The sequence below is a fragment of the Amblyomma maculatum genome, chromosome 2 (assembly GCF_055883805.1).
Source record: "Amblyomma maculatum isolate TAMU_Amacu chromosome 2, ASM5588380v1, whole genome shotgun sequence".
NCBI classification, from domain to species: domain Eukaryota; kingdom Metazoa; phylum Arthropoda; class Arachnida; order Ixodida; family Ixodidae; genus Amblyomma; species Amblyomma maculatum.
The window spans coordinates 160,451,436-160,472,950 of NC_139345.1; the positions used below are offsets into that span (position 1 = coordinate 160,451,436).

Here is a 21,515-nt window from a genome sequence, read left to right on the forward strand (position 1 = left end):
GAGATTGCGCCACTGATGTCATTGTTGGAAAAGCGGCTTTTACTTCGTAGCCACTGCAAACGATGCAGATATCCAACTTCTGATCGAATCAGCCAAGTAACCGAAACAAATTTGGTATACAAAAATGCTGACAACTGAATGACATTTCTGTGCGGAATTAGAGCTGCAAGGATTTGGCAGTTTTGCTAAGAGAACCATTCTAGGGTACACATGTAACTGAGCAATGCTCAGTATATGGCACATTACAGCAATGCATTTCTGCAAATGTACTGGCTTCAGTGTAAACTCCTTATGCTACTTGGCTATTCTCCAGCAGAGTTCCATATCTGTTGCAGACAGAGCACTGTAAAAGCTAATTAACTTGCAATTGAATAATAATTGGTTCACAGTAAGGGAAAGGCACAGTATCTGTCATACTTGTTTCTGTGGACACAAACAGCACCGTAGGGGAAGGGAGGAAAGTGGAAAGAGAGGATGAGGAGCTGCAATATAGGACTACGGACTAATTTCGACCACCTGGGGATCTTCAACGTGCAATGACATCGCATTGCGCATGGATGCCTCTTCGTTTCGCCTCCATCGAAACGTAGCCGCCGAAGTCGGGTTCGAACCCGGGAATTCCGGACAGTAGACGGCTGTCTTACCACTGCACCACCGCGGCGAGTCAGCTTGCATTTGAAGGGATTAGAAAAAACATTCAAATTGTTCAATAACTAGAATTTTGCCTGAAATTGCTCGTATGAGAGCGAATTTATTTCCGGAAAAAGTCAACAGCTGCTGACTGCATTTGATATAGCTGTGCAGTGCCATCATTTGCTTTATTACGTCCACACTGTTAAAGCAGAGCAGCTCCAGAATAGTAAAGGCCTCTGCAGTATTCATGGTGTGACACAGTCATGGTAGAGACAGTAGAGACTCAGTAGTACTTGCGAACGAGCTAGTTGGCTATACGACTCCGAAGACCTCCAGCGCTGCATGGTTATACACAAAAAAAAAACAATACACACGCATCATCTGTGTTAACGTCCTGGTTCAATTCTCTTATGTGTGTATTGTTTTTTTCTGTATAACCATGCAGCGCCGGAGGTCTTCGGAACAGTAGAGACCCCTCACAAGCAGCATCATTGCGTATAAGGGGGCAGGAGATGCTGCTTTAAAAGAATGGATGAACCATACAGGCTTTGAAAGCGAGGTAAAAGCTCATTGATGCCACAAATGCAAGCTTTGCAAAAGTGAGGTAAAAGCTCATTGATGCCTTAGTAGAAACAAAACGAAAGTACAAAAAGGCCAGTGATTAGCAACTTGATGCCGGAAAAGTGGGTATAGTCAAATTGAGGATGATGATGAAATTTCATCATCATCATCATCCTCAACCTGACTATACCCACTGCAGGGCAAAGGCCTCTCCCATATTTCTCCAATTAACCCGGCCCTGCGTGATCTGCATCCACTTGACCCCTGCGAATTTGTTAACCTCATCTGCCCATTTAACTTTCTGCCACCCCCTGCTACGCTTTCCTTCCCTCGGAATCCAATTTGTTACCCTAAGCGACCATCGGTTATCCTCTCTTCGCACTACATGTCCTGCCCATGCCCATTTCTTCTTCTTAATTTCCACTAGAATGTCAGTAACTTGAGTTATTTCTCTGACCCATTCTGCACGCTTCCTATCGCTCAATGTTACCCCTACCATTTTTCGTTCCATAGCCCTCTGAGTTGTCCTCAACTTAAATAGAACCCTCTTGGTTAGCCTCCACGTTTCAGCCCCATAGGTGAGTACAGGTAAGATGCAACTGTTGTATACTGTCCTCTTGAGCGATACCGGTAAGCTGCTAGTCATAATCGGCGAGTGCTTGCCAAATGCGCTCCATCCCAATCTTATTCTTCTTGTTATTTTCTTTTCATGGTCCGGATCTGCGGTTATTACCTGTCCTAAGTAGACATATTCGCCAACTACTTCCAGTGCTTCGCTACCTAATGTAAACTGCTGTTCTTTCCCTAGGCTATTGAACATTACCTTAGTCTTCTGCATATTGATTTTCAAGCCTACCTTTTTACTTTTCCTGTCTATGTCATCAATCAATCTTTGCAATCCATCCCCCGAGTTACTTAGCAAGGCAATGTCATCAGCAAATTGCAGATTACTGAGGTGTTCTCCATCTACTCTTATCCCTAACTGCTCCCATTCCAAGTCTCTGAATACTTCTTCTAAGCAAGCTGTGAATAGTACTGGGGAGATTGTGTCTCCTTGCCTAACACCTTTCTTTATAGAAATTTTGTTACTTTTTTTTTATGCAGAACTATGGTTGCTGTGCACCCTCTATATATATCTTCCAGCACTTTCACGTACGGCTCGTCTACACCCTGATTTCGCAATGCCTGAATGACCGCCGAGGTTTCTACTGAGTCAAATGCTTTTTCATAATCAATGAATGCTATGTATAAGGGCTGGTTATATATTTCGAGCATTTTTCAGTCACCTGGTTGATGGTATGAATATGATCGACAGTAGAGTATCCTTTCCTAAAACCTGCTTGATTCTTTGATTGGTTGCAGGCTAACGTCACCCTGATTCTATTAGCGATTACTTTAGTAAATACCTTATACGTAACAGACAGTAAGCTTATTGATCTGTAATTTTAAAGTCCTTAGCGTCCCCTTTCTTATGAATGAAGATAATGTTTGCGTTCCATAGCTCTGGTATCGTTGATGATGCCAGACATTGCGTATACAGGGTGGCCAGTTTTTCTAGCACAATATCCCCCCGTTCTTCAACAAATCTGTAGTTACCTGATCCTCTCCAGCTGCTTTCCTCCTTTTCATATTTTCTAATACTTTCATAACTTCGTTCTTCGTCACAGGCGGAACGGCTGACTGCATTTCACTACCGCCAGTCTCATTATTGTTGTGACTTTGTTGGCTACTGTATAGATCAGTATAGAACTCCTCGGCTACTTTGACTATCTTGTCCATATTTGTGATGGCACTGCCCGCCTTGTCCCTTAGTGCATACATCTAATTTTTGCCTATGCCCAATGTTTTTTTATCGCCTTAAGGCTTCTCCCGTTCTTTACAGCATGCTCAATTTTCTCCATATTATACTTCCTTATATCGGCCACTTTGCACTTATTGATTAGCTTTGATATCTTAGCCAATTAGATCTGGTCTGTTGGATTGGAAGCTTTCATACTCTGGCGTTTCTTAATCAAATCTTTCGTCTCCTTAGACAGCTTACCGGTATCCTCTCTAACTATCCTACCGCCTATTTTTACAGCACACTGAGTAATGATATCTCTGAAATCGTTATTCATTGCTTCTAGGCTAATGTCGTAATCCACGGTTAGAGCTAAATATCTATTCTGTTAGGAAATCCTGAACTCTTCTGCCCTCCCCCTCACCACGAGTTCGTTGATGAACTTCTTTCTTACTAATCTGTTTTGTTCCCTTTTCAGATTTAAACTAATTCGACACCTTACCATCCTGTAGTCACTGCATCGCACCTTCCTCGATTACGTCTATGTCGTGCACCATGGCGGGGTTAACACATTATGAAGTTAATTTCATTTTTAGTCTCCCCGTTAGGGCTTTTCCATGTCCACTTCCGGTTTTTCCGTTTGCTGAAGAAGGTGTTATTGATTCTTAAGTTATTGCGCTTTGCAAACTCAACTAGTAACTCCCCCCTGCTATTCCTAGAGCCAATGCCATAATCACTTACTGCCTGACTTACTGTCTGCTTTTTCCCTACCTTGGCATTGGAGTCGCCCATTAGTACAGTCTACTGCGTCTTTCCTTTCCGCATTGTCAAATCTACATCTTCATAGATGTATTTCATTTCCTGGTCATCATAAGTCAGTTTATACCACTTATTAAGCTTAATTACGAGGCCTGCCACTCTCTCATTAATGCTGTAAAATTCATCTGTATTACCAGCTACATACTTATTGACAAGGAAACCTACCCTATAGTTCTCGCTTCTCGAGTAAACCTCGATAACACAGTACATATGCCCGTCCTTCAGTACAGTATATGCCTCATTTGGCCTCCTAACCTCACTAAGCCCTATGACGTCCCATTTCAAACCCTCTATAGTTCCTCTAACAGCACTGCTATACTAGCTTCACTAGCTAGTGTTCTAGTGTTAAACGTTGCCAAGGTCAGTTTCCAATGGCGGCCTGTCCAGCGGAGCAAGAGATTCTTGGCACCCCCCCGCTGTGTCACAGGTCTGACCGCTGTTGGTGACTGAGGGCCGGGGTTTTGTAGGAGTAATCATGGTAGGTTGTGGGATAATTACTGCACCATGGGTGGTCAATTGTTGTTCTGGTGAGGGAGTGCGTTGCCGCAGGTGTTCACCGGCTTCAGGTTGCACTCCAAACCGTTCAGCTGAAACCCTCATCCAAACTTGATAGGCCGCCGCGGCGCCAAAATTCCGGAGCTCTCAAAACCGGCGAAAGCCGGCAGAGGGTCGCGAAGGGCGCCCGCAGGAACAGGGCCCGGGCGGGATTCTGCAAGAGCAACGCTTACTTGCGTTTGGTAGGCCGGCTCCGAGAGCCCGGCCCGGCGGCGACGGGCGCAGGCAATGGCCGCAGGCGTTGGCCACGAACAAAGTGCTATCTCCCCAGTGCTATTCACAGCTTGCTTAGAGGAAGTATTCAGAGACTTGGAATGGGAGCAGTTAAGGATAAGGGTAGATGGACAATACCTCAGTAATCTGCGATTTGCTGATGACATTGCCTTGCTAAGTAACTCGGGGGATGAACTGCAAATAATAATTGATGACCTAGACAGGAAAAGTAGAGAGGTAGGCATAAAAATCAATATGCAGAAGACTAAGGTGATATGTTCAACAGCCTCGGGAAGGAACAGCAGTTTACGTTAGGTAGCGAAGCACTGGAAGTAGTTGGCGAATATGTCTACTTAGGACAGGTAATAACCGCAGATCTGGACCATGAAAAGAAAATAACAATAATAAGATTGGGATGGAGCGCATTTGGCAAGCACTCGCCGATTATGACTAGCAGCTTACCGGTATCGCTCAAGAGGACAGTATACAACAGTTGCATCTCACCTGTACTCACCTATGGGGCTGAAACGTGGAGGCTAACCAAGAGGGTTCTACTTAAGTTGAGGACAACTCGGAGGGCTAAGGAACGAAAAATGGTAGGGGTAACATTGAGCGATAGGAAGCGTGCAGAGTGGGTCAGAGAAATAACTCAAGTTACTGACATTCTAGTGGAAATTAAGAAGAAGAAATGGGCATGGGCAGGACATGTAGTGCGAAGAGAGGATAACCGATGGTCGCTTAGGGTAACAAATTGGATTCCGAGGGAAGGAAAGCGTAGCAGGGGGCGGCAGAAAGTTAAATGGGCGGATGAGGTTAACAAATTCGCAGGGGTCAAGTGGATGCAGATCACGCAGGGCCGGGTTAATTGGAGAAATATGGGAGAGGCTTTTGCCCTGCAGTGGGTATAGTCAGGCTGATGATGATGATAGGCCATGGAATCCAGGTGAAAGAAGACGTCTTTCGTTTTCTTTCCAGTCAATTCCCTACTGAATTTTGTTGGCTGCCAAATGTGCGGCCCTTATCCACCTCGGAATGACTCAAAGCTCAGAACAATGGAACTGCCATGCAGCCAGGTTATTTTTCAGACGCAATACACTCTATTGTTGTCGCACCTGCTGTTGAGGAGTAATTTAGGTTTACGAGAGCTCTCTAGTGATCACTTGCCATGCCTTTCATAGAATGATATAGCCTCTCTGAAGCATGGCAAAATTGGCCGGGACCGTACTGGCAGTCAAAGCTAATATGGGTCAAACTAACAATGCTTTGTATGCCAACTTTTGTGTGCGTACAGGAGTGGAGGAATGTCGCTGGGTAGCTTTTGCATCCGATGGGCTGAAATCCTGAGGGCCAATGGCACTGATACTTTCATTGGTACCCCTACTTCATTAAAGACAACATTCTGAAAATGTACCATCAGTCTTCTGAAAGTTACACATGAGAATGTTTTAGAGCCAAGCTCTCATGCACCCTTTAGGTGTAACCAAGCGAAAGAGAGTCGTGAGAAAGTCATGAGCCGAAGAGAATTTCTCAGGAGAGAAAGAAGAGTAACCAGCTTTGCCCTGCTTGCTCATGGCTCTTCTCCCTGAGAAGTTCTCTCTGGGATCTATTGTGAGAAAAATAAAAGTGATTTGTAACTGCACATACCGCCTAAATAGCTTACTCAAATTTCGCATTAGGGTGTATCATAATCATCCTCAGAACTTTCTTAAGCAAATTCCAGGTCATGGAATGATGTTGTTCTAAATAATGTGAAGAGGGTGTCAAAATCATTAGCTGTTGTTTGCCTGGTACAGTTCCTGAGCTCTTTTATTATTTTTGCACAGACATTCATAATTCAGGGCAAACAAGACTTCTTATGGTTGTGAATGCAAAAATTTTCTTAGTGAGAGTACAAAATTTACAAAACTGTTGCAGTGAATGTTTCCAGGAAGTGACAAAACGAGCTTGGGCTAAAGCCTGTGTGCAACTTATGACCACTGCCAGTGGATGCTGCATAGACTTTAGATTTGAATTGGGCATATGCTGCTACTTATTTTGGTGATGAATATCTGTGGCACAAAATATTTTCTTCATTCAGAATATGGCAAAAGTGTAACTGTTTGATTTGCTGCTTGGTGCCGTTTTGAAGCCCACTTTGTAGGCACGATACTAGCATCATTCTTTTTCGATGTGTCAAACTCCTCGCTATCAGATATACAGAATTTGATGTCACATAAAGGGAGCTTTGCTTTCATGCTTGTCTGTTGCTTGATACATTATTATTTCGAGAAGAAAGGCCAGCTTTCATTAACCAGAAGCAGCTTACGTTAACTACTTGTCAAGCATCTTTTTGAGACTCCTGCAATTGTCACTGGTGTTGGCAACAGCTCAGCTGCAAGTGACTCAGAAGTGCACCAGAAGGGTACCAGGCAAATTTGCTTTGAATGGAACAAGATGAGGGCACACCTGTAGGAGCCTCTACAGAATAGTTTCAAAGTTTAATTTTGAAGTGTCATTCATGCTGTTTGTTACTTTGTTACCACCTTTGTTACTATATACAATTCTGTACAGCATGCCCTTTCAAGCCAAAAGCAGTGTTGTAAAATGAGCTTGTCAAGCAATTGGCAGTAAGCAAGACAAAAGTTTTATACAACGATGTTTAGAAGTTAGTGTAAATGGGTCAGAAAACAGCATGTTTGGCTTGTCTTGTTGGAAGGAATTATACTAAATACTAATACAGGATCGGACACTACCACGCAACCTAAAAGCTGCATGCTCAGTGAATGCTTGGGCAACTGGTCATTAAATACAAAGAGTCCATCTAAGTTGTGGTGTTCTGAAAGTATGAAAGCAAAGAAAGGTGGCATGGCACACTGTTTATGGTAAATATCTTTATTGATTCTATGAAGTAAATACACTTCTCATGGACAACAGTTTATACTTTCTACAAGGACGTTTACAAGCTGTACTAAAAAGAGCCAAAAAACCATGTTTGAGTGCTGTTTAGTACTGTGGCACTTGAATGTAACTGCTCTACCTCTATGACTTGGAGTAAAGATACTGCAAGTTCTCTACGCCTGGCTGGCAAGCCTGAAATTGGTTATCAGCTGCTCACGTGACTACCACTGAAGTATGCTGCAAGAATCCCATGGAAGATCAAAGACGACAAACTGGACTATGCTCTGAAAGGAAACCTCCAAAGCGCATGCAAAGCGCCCCTTGCTCAACAAGAAACTTTTTCTTGCCAAAGATTTAATGCATCCGTGCTAAATCTATGGCGGAAGATTTGCACAATCCAGCAACTTTGCAGCCAGAGCGCTAAGACTGAGACTACTGACTGAGAAGTGGAACTCTGAACCAGGAGTGGTCCGAGGGATAACACCTTACTCTGCAACCAGCAGCACAAGAAAGCTGCACGCTCTAGAACAACAATGCGACACTCAAATTGGCTGCGAATTTTCGAAATGTGCCCGTGACAGTTCTGTGTGGTGAGCACAGATCATCAATCTGTAATTGCGCTCAAATAGCTTCAATGAAAAGTACCTGAGTGAAACCAGGAGGGAGAGGAATGAATTTACTTTCCTGGTGCTAGATACACCCAAATAAACCCGAGCAAGAAAACATATGATATAAATATAGATCCAAGCTGAGCCTAATGAAACGATAAATTATGCATGCCATTTTGGTTATGAAGACGATTTTCATAGCGACAACTGAGGAAATGTGTGTTCAATGCACAGACTGCAACCCCCTGTCACGTTACTGCACATGTCAAAATTTCACAGCAAATCTGCAACATAGGTAAAGATGCTTCGGCAGTACATGTGTCCAGTGCAGTAACACTCCTTATCAACATTGGCTCGCGCTGAATACGCTCTTCCTTCACGCAGCAATAAACACGACAAGACAACTGAGCTTGTATTAAGCAGCAGGAGTCTTCTTTGCAACAGTGAGCTTTCGTGGCATTTGTTCTGCTGCAAACTGCACAGATACTGAGGGTAAAAAAGCATTCTTCGTAGGCTGTAATAGAAAGAGAACTGCAGACTTCAAGCCTACAAGTCTCGCCCTACTACGTCACTGCTTCATTTCGAAACACTCCACGACAGCATTTAGCAAAAGTTATGTCAACCTTTTTTTTTTTTTTTTTCACCAGTTATAATTTTATCTCTGGTGTGCTGTTTGGCACAGCTGGTGACAGTAATGACTGGCAGGAAAGTTTCACAAATAATTCATGGCCAAAGCTCTTTATCTCATCTCTCTGGCTACCATATCATTTGTCCCTACATTATTTTGCATTCTATTAAGTCATTTGTTTTAGGTAGAAAAGCATGAAAAAAAATTGGACTCAAATGAACAGGCTGTAAATCCATAACCTGATGTCCCTCTTGCCATCGTGCTAACCATAACTAATTTTGTTTAGCAGCTCACTTAGAGCGTTTTTAGAGAAATAGACACTAAGAGTAGACATTTGTTCACTTTTGCAAGGCTTTTCTCTAAAAAAAAACAAAGGCATCTGTGAAGCCCTGATTCAGCAAAAAGAAACGGTAAAGACAGCCTGGATCAGTTCACCAGACAGCACTCTGGGGAGCACTGTGGTTGCAGTCTACCTGGCCTTGTAGTGGAAACACATGACTATATTAAGTATACACAAAAAGACCCCTGGGCAACCCAAAAAACATCTGGATGGAATATACCTGTTTGCAAATGCTTTTTTATGGACAAACAAAACATTTGCTCAACACTGGCTTTGTTGTTGAGTTATGCACTCACCATGGTGAACATTGCATCATTTCAAACACAGTTTCACAAAGCATCAACAACAGTGTGCAAGCCTGACAAACAGAACGGCAAACAAGAACACAACAACGCATTGTACTAAGCTACCACAGCACATGCCACAGGTACGCACTACGAGCCAACAATCAACAAAAAAACAGACCAACACTGAGTGCGTGCACAACGCCAAGAAGCACAGCAGTCCTGCACTGCCACTTTCAAACATCTTTGTGGGAAAACTCAACAAGTGCTTGGACAAAGGAAATGCTTGGCGCAATTCCGGACACGCGAAACTTATTCTCCATCCGTCTGCGGCCTGAAAGTACATGTGGAACGTGGTTACCATGCGTTTGCATTGCATTTCATGTTGTAGTGCTTGAGTGCTGCCTTGGAAACAGTCACACGTGTTGCATCTGTGTGTCAGAGGGGCAACATAGGGAGGCAAATACAGTCGTGTGTGAAAGACATATCACGTGACAGCACACAGCAGCTTCCGTACAAAGTGCAAAGGTTCTCTAATGTCGCAAGAGCAATTTCTTAGCATGTGACCTACGCCAAAAAAGCAGCCTGTGCCTTCCTCCTAGCAAACACGACATGGGTATGTGCAAATTCAGCCTAGTTTCGTCAACATCTGCGCAGGTCTGGCGACCTTGTCACCACAGGCAAGCATTCATGAAATTCAGATGTGTAAAAAAACCCTTTGTGACCCTTTGCACACATATTCGTTTCAACAGCAGCAGACCCTTTCTATTAGAAATCCTACATGGAAATTGCTCCGAACTGCTCTATGTTTGAGCACACTCAGTAGTGGCAGAGCTTGACACTTCAACACCGCATGCCTTATCCCATAGAGTGAACTTCCGACGTGCTTATTAATGTCAAGAGAGATGATGCATTTTCCAGGAGCTGCATTTAGACTGCGACGAATATAACCCGATTATCTGACGCTGAGTTAACCGTTACCTGCTGAAGTTACCTACCAAGCAAGAAATTTAGTTATTTACAGGCCATTAGTGTCTTTCTAGCGAACACTGTAACTTCCAGAGCAAGAAATTTAGTTATTTACAGGCCATTAGTGTCTTTCTAGCGAACACTGTAACTTCCAGTCATTTATATTTTTTCAGCCCTCCCACTCCTACAACCGTCCATAATGCCAAGACAGAGAAAGCAAATGTAGGGACTTAAATTGCTAAATTCCTTATGCTGCAAATTTTTTCCAGCGCTGTATTAGAAGCTTGAATTGGGACAGAGATAACAAGGTATCCTTTCTTCTTTCATTTAGTTGCTCACAAGAACACAGGAGAGTTGCCCACAAGGCTTGCAACAACTCTGGCATGCATACCAAGATGGATATCACCCACGGGCAATGCCACAATGATGGTCTTAAACCAGCCAACTGTGGGCAATAGCAATTTCATTTCACCATAGCAGCACAAGAGATGCATTGCAAGAGACTGCTGTTTTCTACGCAACTGGAAGGACAAGCTTCGTTCCTCACTTAACGCAGGCATTATCAATGGTGTCCTGTCATCTCTACAAAAGTGGTGCCACCGCACTGACGCAATCGTCGGACAACCCTCTCGGGAGGAAAAAAAAGCTTTTTTTTTGTGCGTTGTATTTTTCGTGGGGAACAAGCTTCCTGTCCAAAAGCACACACATTTTCTCCGGTATAAAAGTTGTTAGGAGTATTGCCATTGATTGTGTTTGTAAAAGGTTGCTTCTCTGGGTTGGAGAGGAGGAAGCAGCCAGTCAAAAGACCATGCACAGCCCTGCCAACACAGTTTGTGTCAAGATGAAAGCTTCCTTACGCCCATCAACCTGCTCAGGTTATATTTTGGAAGGCACTGCTAGCATTGTTCGAGAAACCAGCTTTTCGCCACAGAATGAACGGAATCGGGTTTCATTTGTGATTATTCAGATGCCAGTACAAAAAGCATAGGACTGATTAAGGAGACAATCAAGTTCCTGATATTTTAGCTTGTTCTGAGTCTTTGCTGATGCAGTGTCGACGTTGTGAAGGCAGCGTGGGTTACTGATACAACATAATGCTGAACAATGTTTATGAGCAACGGCAATCCCGTGATAAAGTGACATCTAGTATTTATCGTTTTGATTATCAAAAGAACAACACACTTTGTGAATCCCAAATAAGCGACAAATGCTGGGGAAACCAATGAGGCAAGAGCATGAAACTGCATCATACAGTCTTGAGGGGATGCTCATTATATTATTTTGAAATAAAAGCACAATAAATTTTTCAAGCTGCTGGTTCATTTTAAAAAACTGACAAGTATGTAAAAAGAACATGAACTCAGGTGAAATTGAAAATCAAACCAGCCATTAAAATAACCAAAATCCTGAAAGCATACTGTACAGAGCATTCCATATTTATCTGTCCGGGTTGTAAAAAATTCTCCTGCTCAGACTACTGGAATTTTTGGACTGAAACACAGAAAATAAGTTAGCTTGTGGTCGTCTTATGTTTTTTGGTATACAAACTCTGCTGAATTTTTCAGAAGTGGCGAAAGACTGCAGTTGGCTGCAGATGATCTTTTTTTTTCTGACGCGATCAGAGCAGCTTATCTGACAGGCTGCACCATTTGGTGAGTTGCGCGGCAACCAATGAGCCTACCAGGGCGGGGGGTGGAGTGGGCAGCTCGCACAATTGATTCAAAGACGCGTGTCGTTTGCTCATTGAAACTACTGATACCGTTGGTAAGATTTATCTTTTCTTGTGGTGATAGTAACCCTGAACAATATCTAATACTGAAAACATTGCCAAAAAGAAGTTTGCCTCTCGTGCTTTCCATCCTTTCCATGCTGTTTTCATTGCCATCTGCTCTCAACAGTTCCATCGGACCGCTATGAGAGTTTCGTTTTATCTGTCTTTTTGTGTTCGTGCTGTGTAGAAAGTACGGATACGCTGTCATACTCTGTGTACGAGATGGTAACAGCTGTGTTATGGCAAGGTCAATTCACTCCGTTCGTACAGAAGTCAAGAAAATGTTTCATTGTCATCCACCCTCTTAGAAAGCACTGCAGAAGTGGCAGGAAAGGTTGGAGGAAAAGGGCACCACGCAAAGAAAGCAAAGGAGCGAAAAAGGCAAGGTGCACAGCTACATCGCACATGGCATCAAAGGGGCATTTGCCTCGGGCCCCTAGATATCCCATAGGCATGCGGCGAATTTGTTTTGTAAACCGTACTTTTACAAGTAAGGGCTCCTACCTTTAAAAATTACAGACAGCTCAAGCGCTTTCTCAGCAAGACATGGAACGTCAGCTCGAGTTCTGCCGCATAAAGCAAGAAAGGACTACAGAGGACCGTGGCTTGTCTGCAGTTGTTGCTTTTTACGAACGAGGCAGTGTTTCACCTGAATGGTCAAGTTTGCAACCAAAATTCAAGGTTCTGAGTGCAAGAAAATCCACAATGTTTTTAAACACAATGCCTAAGTTGCCGCGTGCCATTGTTTGATGCGGTATTTGATGCGAAGGTATCGTTGGACCATTTTTTTTTTTCAAGGACACAGTGAGGCCAAATCATACTTAAACATGCTGGAGCAGAAGATTCTACCTGAATCAGGACTACACACACTAAAGGAAGTAGCCATCTTCTCACAGGTTGGGGCTCTGGCTCATTATGCAGTGAATGTCTGGAATCGGCTGCAAGGATGGGGCGAGGTTCGCCCACTATGCATGGCTAGCACGCTTGCCAGACCTGACGTCTACTTTCTGTGGGGATTTTTGAAAGCTCATGTGTGCAGCTGTGGGTGTGTGCCAAAGCTGCACTGAACTCAGTGTATTGGCGACACCTGCCTTACGATTTCCAACCGCATGACGGCTGCAGGTTTCAAAGCCTACAAAACAAGGCTGCAGAAATGCACTGATGCCTACGGTGAACACTTTGAGGTGTGAGCGAGATAAGCAACATCGTAGCATGCATTTTGCTGCAGGTGAAATCCGAAAAGGCAAAATGGAAAGCACGAGTGGCAAACTTCTGTCTAGTGGAGTTTTCAGTGTTAATTTAACATTGTTCAGAGTTACTATCACTACAAGATAAATCTTGCCTATAATATCAATTTCTATGAGCAGATGAAACAAGTCTTTAAAATCAATCACGCGAGCTGCCCAGCTCCCTGCCCCAGCCCGGACACAGGTAGCTGCGAAGCTTACCAGATGGTGCACCCAGTGAAATGAGCTGCTTTGCTCGCGTCGACGAAAAATTCTGCCACGCAGCCAGTCTTTCACCAATTCTGAAAAATTCACGCAAGTTTCAATGGTAAATTACATACCGAAAAACGTAGAGCACCACAAGATACCTAATGTTCGGCATTTCAGTCCAAATAGTTCAGCAGTTTGTACAGGAAAATTTTTTACAGCCGGGACAGGTAAATATGGAGCACCCTGTAGAAGACAGCTTGGGGTGCTCTATTTTTTGTATTAAAACTGCTGGCATCAAGCTCTCTTCACCAATTCACGTGGTTTTTCACAGGTAGACATCTGGAACTAACTGTGCAGATATTGTACTGAAAAGTGGAAGCATTGTTGCTGAGCCCTTAGCCTGCAATATTTCTGAAATAGAGCATTAATGAATCTGACATTTCTCACCAGTCGCCTCAGGTCACCTGCACAGGCTATGCCCAGTACAGGCAGTGTAAGCAGTACCGCGGTCCGGTGTTGCAGTCCTGAATTACGGCACCAGTGGCTCGTGCACAATTAGAACAGCTGTCAGCTCTACCATCTCAAATACTATTACGTGTTACATGGTTTCCTCCATTCGGAAACTGCAGATAAGGAGCGTGTTGGTGGTGCCAGTGAGTGAATGGCACAGATGCACTGCCTAAAGGCATGGTAGACAGTGCATGCAAGTGCCGAGATGGCAAGTATAGTTTGGAAAACAATGTGCATTGCCCCCTGCTGACTCACTGGAAGGCACCAGTGGTTTTGAACAGGCACAGCCAGTACAGGGCAAGGCCTAGCGTATTGTTGAGGACTGGCATATCTGCTGCTGAACCTCCTCCTCCGTGAGAAGCTTAAGTGGGGGGACCGGGGGTAGGAGAGAGGGCTGTCGCGCAATTGCGTCTAGGCGGTGGCGGTGGTGGCGAGAGGCGGTGTAGGGGTGGCGGGCGGCGTCATGCATCCGAATCCGAGGCACTCGAGAGCTCGAGCTGGGAGCCCCACCAGTCGTGCACTTCGCCGACCAGGGAGCTCATGCGAAGCGCCCGGTAGCCCGCAGTCCCATTGTTCTCCTCATCGTCAGGCGTGGGCGACGACAGCTCGCTGCCCTCACTCACGTCTGGCAGGCCCTTGGTGCCTGCGACAATTAGACGAAGCAGTCCACAGGATGTTTGGGCGCTCTTCCATTTCCATGCCATGGGAGGGCGCCAAGATACTCTCGTTAGGTGAGCTCAATTCGATGAAGCTGCTAAGCTTTGCATGCTTTTAGGGGTCTCCTTTCATGGAGGTGGATTAGGATGTCTTTGATATGCCCAAAAAACGCAGAGGGTAACAGCTCACAAAGAATTGTCATCCATTTACTAGCAGACAGACAATATTGTTTAACGTATCCATGGATTCGGTCAATTTGCACATCTAAAAATAAAGGATACACTTGCAAGGCCATTTGATAAAAAACAAATCAACATCAGAGCACAGTGATTTCTGTACTGAAATAGCAGCGGTAGTCTGGAGAGTGATGCAAAAATTCTCATGAACAGATAATGCAGTCAGCATTAGTCTAACTTCTCAACAGCTGAAACAAAGCACTAGCCCTGATCAGCTCAAAACAATTCAGAATATATGGCTTGGACTGCATGACATGGCATGAAAAATGTATAGCCAATTCACTTGTAAGACTTTAGGATATACTAATACTGGGAAAAGTGATTTCAGTGTCCCAAATGTGCTTTCTATGTACTTTTTTTATTAGGGTAATATATAGCTTACCTGAAATATGTTCCATAACACTTTTTTATGAGGTCAGCTAAAGGCCACTAAAAGCAAGCAAACAACTAAATGGTCACAGAGATTTTGCTTGATGGCTTGAGCCTAGTGCAGGCCTCAATATTTTAGCAGGGTGCAATTTAAAGAATTTTCTAAAAAATGTTTTGACTTTGCCACCTAACTGCATTCTTCATTTCTAAAGTGTTTTTTTTTTCCATCTAATAGAATGCCATGTCTCCTCTTTCATCCCTCTGCTCATTAAATATAACTTTTAAATGCAAAGCAATGTTACAAGCAAAACCTGACTCCTCAATGACTAAATTAAGGCAATCTTAAAGGGCAATGCCATCGATATTTCAATGTCCCCAGATTTCAGTAAAATTTGTGCTGCAAATTCTTCTCAAGGTCAAGGTCACGTGTCAAAGGCCAAAGTCTCAAGGTCAAAGGCCACAACTGAGAACCAAGCGTTCTCACAAAAAAAGAAATAAAGGTGTCCCCCCTCATCAGTACGCCGGGTATGTGCTGTCAAACAGGTGATTTTCATAACTAACCCTATGAATAATGACATCAAGTTTGACGCAGCTTGGAAAGGAGCAGATGGACAGCGGCCTGGCAGGAAACTAATTTCATAGGCACAGCTGTGACCGTTCGCTCACAGTTTGCGTGCTACAATTACTGCAGTGATTATGGAGACTGGTTCTGCATTGTAGGATGCAGAATAGACAAAGGGAGTGCCTTCGTAAAAGGCAGATTTATGCTGTCCGACACCTCTGCTGGTCATCAACTCCAAGAACGCAAACTCTCTTGGATCATTTCATGTGGGAGTAGCACTGCAGGTACAAAGTGTTTTTAAAGGAGGTGCTCAATATCACTGTACTACATGTACTGCACAAGGTTGTTGAGATCGGATGTGCTGCCAACGTTGCTCTACTAAACAACGCCTGTTAACTGCCAATTTCATGTGGAGGCAGCTGTGAAGAGGAACCAAATGTTAGTAATTTTAGCAGGCAGACAACAGGTGTTTTATTCTAATTACTTATCACTGTTGTGTACATTACTGCAAGTAGAGAACAGGAATGAGCATACTTGTGGCTAGACTACAGAAATTTCACTCGGCAGGTATAAGCGAACTTCATGCATGCTTGGCAAACTGTACCCGACTCAATGCAAACCACATACACATATTTCCTGTAAATATTATTATTGAACTTAGCGCAGGCTCTCAACAACATTCAGTCACCATCATAGTAGCAATACCGTTGAAATACGTCCCCACAGGTTACTATTGTAATCTTTCTGAAGCAGCAATAGTAGGCAATTATTCTTTTCAAATTTGTTGCTTGTCTGGTAAAGGCATTTCTATGGCAGTCTTCTGTCTAGGTCTAGGTAGGAATAGTGCGAAGAAATCTGCAGTGGTGTGGCGCAGAAGGAGAGGGGCAGAGGCGGGGGGAATTAAATTTTAGACACATATGATGCCTTTTTGACTATAATGTGGCCCAAACTTTTGGTGTGCTTCCACAAATTATTCAGCGGGTGCCATCCCTTGCCTTCTTTCTTGCATTGTCACCATACTTGGGACATTTTGCGTCTGCCGCTCCCAACTCGCGATAATATTTGCTTTCTTTCGTTTCTAAACTGTAAATGCATACTTCATCCTTCAGGTGGTGAGTCATTTGTTTACGGACACTAAAAAAAACAACTAAATTTTAGCTTAATTCATTTCCAGTGCAGGGTGGTGGCATGCACATGTGGCTGTTGCCAACATCGACACCATCACAGAGGGCTACTTTGCGTAGCCCTCTGGACTTCACGCAGAAACTTCAGTTTAAAGTCTTTTGCTAATATATTTAAAGCTATACTTTTTAAGTATATCACAAGCTGGATCCATTAACCAAGGGCAGTCAAAAATCACCAAGGCTTCCTTTTATTAGCACTTAATGGGGAACAACAACAACAATAAAAAAGAATACAGGTGCGTCGATTGCCAACACTGATGAAGCCCTCTCGTTCAGAAAAGCTGCAACTGCTGCAGTGTAATGTAACTCCAATCATGGTTAACAGCCTTGTGTCTGTTCTAGAAAGCTAACGCATAAAGCAGGTGTACTAACCAACTGGGCGTGAGGCCCACTTCTTCATCTGGAACCTCTCCTTTTCAACCCTGCTGGTACCTTCCGAGAGGGAAGGAATGAGGAATTTGCGGCCTCCCTGAAAATGCATCGAACGCAATCAGGCGCAGTGTGGGTGCCACAGTTCACTGCTGTTCGCTTAAATTGATGACTACACAGCCAACAGTGCGCTACAGATAAACTGCAAGCTGTCAAGGTGCACATATGGTTCCTCACTTACAAATTTTTCATAGGATTTGGCATGCATGCTCAAGAAAGAATGCATAGCCCATGTCGTGAAAACATTGCAGTGATAGACAGAATATTACAGCATGACGCTGCACAGAAAAAAAGTTGCTGTCAAGACGCTTCAGCTGGTATTCTTTCCAGGTTCTTCAGTGAACTAGTTTCCCTTAATGAAAGAAACAATACTTCAGTTGAACATCCGCATTGCTTAAAATTTTGTCCACAAGAAATTGCTAATAATTTATGTTTATTTTTAGCTACCCCTTTGCCCAAGTCAGCTTGCTTGAACATTTTTTGTACGAGCTTTTAGCTGGGCTGACTTCTTTGCAGGAGGCTTTGAAGAAAGCGCGGTCATATGCCTTTTAATGGTGAATTCATGGTATGCACTGCACACTGGACCTGACATCCCAAAGCAACACACAAGCTATTAAAGATGCCATAGTGTAGGGGTGGGAGAATTAATTTTGACCACCGATGATTCTTTAATTTGCACTGACACTGCACAACACATGGTTGTTTTTTTGTGTTTCTACCCCACTAAACAAAGCCAGAATTGTGGGCACCCAAGGAGAACACACAAAATAAGTGTGCAATCCCATTCTCAACTGCTAGGTCAAGAAGTGTGTAAGTGTGCATGGATCAACCTACAGGCTGGTTTTCTGAAAATGATGCCCATAGGAGGCAAAGAGCATTGAATGTCGTCAAAGGCACACATATTTCAGGATGAAGTAAGCTTCTGTTTTTGATGAGTGATAGAAAGTATGCTTTCATTTGCATTTCGTTGCATGCATCACATATTTGAGCCAAACAGTTACCAAGACACCGTGTTAATGCCCACCTTTCTTCTATTACTTGCTTCAGTTTCGGTTAAACTGTTTAGCTTTAGTCCTGATAAGAATCATACAGTTAAAGTACCTCACACTACAGTATGGCTTTCCAAAAGCATAACTATTTAAACGGTTTTCTTCAAACGTCCATTGTTGCAGCATTCGGTTGTGGGTACAGGCTAGTTGCTTATGCATGATGTACGTTCTCCGGCGCAAAATGAAAGGGACGACATAAAGAACAGCGTCACACAAGCATTAACAGCATAAGACAAGATAAATATTTCTCAAAGACTACAGCAGTTCCCAAGAGCCCATAGAGGAGAAAAACTGCATCTGCCTTTTTCCGTACCACCCCGCTTACAGCTCCCCCCCCCCCCCCCCCCCCCCCCCAAAATGTGAACCTCAGAGTGTGTTTTCCCACCTGTGAGGAGATGCTGTCGGAGCGACCGCCGAGGCCCTTCTTGCGCAGCCTTAGGGACGACGAGGGCTCCTCCTTACCCTCGTCCTTGAGGGCCTCCGAGGTGGAGGGCTTGTTGGGTGCTGCCTCTATGCCGCCTCCACCCCCCGGAAAGAGGGCCTCGTTGGTGGCCCGCAGGCTGTGGATCAGGCTGTTCTGCTCCTTCTGCTGAAATCGTTGCTGCAGCACGCCAAGCCTCACGTCACCTCAAGCCAAAGAGGGAAGGTAAGCAGTAAACCCCTCAAAAGCGACCCAGCGTGCTTTTCTTGTATGCAACAGGTCAACATACACAACACGAGCTCAAAAAGAAACAATGTCAGCTGGCCACAAGCTTAAGACAACACCGGACTGTTTTTCCCAGTTTGAAACAAACCACAAGTTTGTCCACTTCATTTTTTAGGCATAACTTTTTGAGCTGTGACTCTATGTAAGAGATTTATTTGTTTAGTGGGAATCCCCTCCAAGTTCGAGTAGAATTTGTAATAAGGGAGTAACTATTCATCAGCACCTACCTAAGTAAGCGTCACCATATGGCGATGAAGGAAAGCTGTATAGTTTTCACAGACATTGCAGCTGAAGATGTCTAGGGATCAAGCCCTGGAAGACCACCTATCCAGGACAGTTAATTGCTGTACCCCCTAACCTTACAAGGATGGCTGACAGATGGTCAGACGAGACAGAATTTATCAACAACTTAAAGTGAGAATGCCATTATTTCAATGTTTAGAGAAATACCCCAAAGCAGATGTAGCTTTTTAATAGGGAGTAAGTAAATAATCCATCTACCCAAGAGGTTTCCACATTTCCTTTGCGGTCATGAGAGCTAATTTAGTTTGACCTCTTTAGTATGCCGGCAGCAAAGTTCATGCCAGACGTGGAATTAGTTTCAAACAAAACACTACTTTTAAGAGTTGAAAACATATGAGAGTTTTATTCCAATTTTTTGTGCTCCAGAAAGAAGACAGGAGGCCTCAGAAACAAGCTGTTAAGACAACAGAATATGTTTTAACAGATGGCAAGCAAGGCTGTTCACGGCCGGTAGTAACAACGAGAGGGGTTAGGGAGCGCGCACCGCTTTGATCCTTCGTAGGCACTTGTCTAGCCACTCGCGGATGGTCTGCTTGGCCACTTCCTCTTCTATGAGGTACTCCAGTTCCTCCCGAGCCAGCAGCTCTTCCAGTTGCAGGGCCTTGCGGATGTCCACTGACCGGTACGATAACATGCTGGAATGTGAGCGACAAGTTTATGTACTAACTGCCAGCCAGCTTCCATGTGCAAGAGGATGTGCTGATGCAACTTAGGAGAGAAAAACATGCATGTGTGTGTACTCAGCGTTCAAAAGTGTGGTGAAGCAGTTACAGTGGTCACTGCATGTAATGCTCTGGGCCTTTCCCTGCTTATTCCAGAATGGTAAAGAGAAGAGAAAATCTTATCACAAAAAAATTAAATAAAAATGTGGCAATGGCAACAAAGTATACTTCACAACTAATTTTATTATTGGATTTTGAAGGACATCTTTTGTAATGTAATGGCTATGGAAAGACATAACTGTCGTCCTAACTGCAAATTAGGGGATCTAACTGCAAATTAGGGGATACATTCTGTAGCGTCGTTTTTTATTATTAGCAACATCCAATTAGAGATCCTGAAATAAGCAAAATGTTTGATTTCTTACCCTTCCATTACTGTTACCAGCTAAGAGCCCTCCTTTATTTTCACCCGTTGACCAAAATATGTATTGTATTTATTTTGTAACACAATGGTAGTAACGAGAGTTTGTAAGATAGCGATGAAGAGAGTGCACAGAATGAGGAAGTTCACCTTAGTGTGAAATACCATGCCCATAGCCCTGCTTATCAATAATTCTATTATGAAAGAACAACATCCTGTTTAATTCTCACAACCCATAAATGCGTGTGTGTCTGCAGATAAGTCACCAAGAAATAAAAAACTTAGGCGTCCTAAGTTACAGGAATCAGAGTCAAAATACAAGCTTATTCAATGTTTTAGCCAGGGCTGGGCTTTGAGAAAGGGTAGCTTATTTTTGCATTCATTTGCCAACTGCCAAAAAGCCATCTCATCTACTCCCCTTCTTTCATTAACGCCGATTTTCAGTAATGAACTTCAGAATGCTTAATTCAGAGCTAACCTCACAGTCATGCATTACCTCCTCTGAGTCCCAAACCACCGGTGTACTTCACACAACCTCCAAGTAAAAGGAAAGAAAACGTCATTACTTCGCAAACTTTCGACAATGTTTGGACTCAATATGCAGCATACAGGAAGCACTTTTTGTTGCGCATGAATCAGCCTGCTCCTTTTAATGTGTTGCACTTTTACCTGGTAAATGCCAAATGGCGGCACAGCAGTGAAGAGAGACACGGAGACATTTCTTCATCAGTGGCAAAAGCCAACCCTCTCACCATACTGTCCAGAACATATATGTATATCAAAAATGAATATTTAGAATTATTGGTTGTATCGACTATACAGAATATGCCTTTGATAGTCCCGTGTAATAGAAAAGAAAAAGTAGTGCAGTCTATCGAACTCCAATTATGCTGTTCATTCAACATATAGAACTGCATGCCAGGCCTGAAACTGGCGCTTCTCCTAACGGTGCT

At 43.6% G+C, this 21,515-nt stretch overlaps 1 protein-coding gene across 1 annotated transcript in view; it reads right to left on the minus strand.

The window, feature by feature from the left end:
* Positions 1–13,427: 13,427 nt before the first annotated feature.
* na (sodium leak channel non-selective protein na) overlaps positions 13,428–21,515 on the minus strand; it is a 60,309-nt gene continuing 52,221 nt past the window's right edge. The window contains exons 38-41 of the mRNA XM_084595476.1: positions 19,964–20,114; positions 18,856–19,071; positions 17,365–17,461; positions 13,428–14,627 (exon numbers count right to left, since the gene is read on the minus strand). Coding sequence (XP_084451602.1) covers positions 14,446–14,627; positions 17,365–17,461; positions 18,856–19,071; positions 19,964–20,114 — 646 coding nt within the window. The 3' untranslated portion in view covers positions 13,428–14,445. The remainder of the gene's footprint in view (positions 14,628–17,364; positions 17,462–18,855; positions 19,072–19,963; positions 20,115–21,515) is intronic.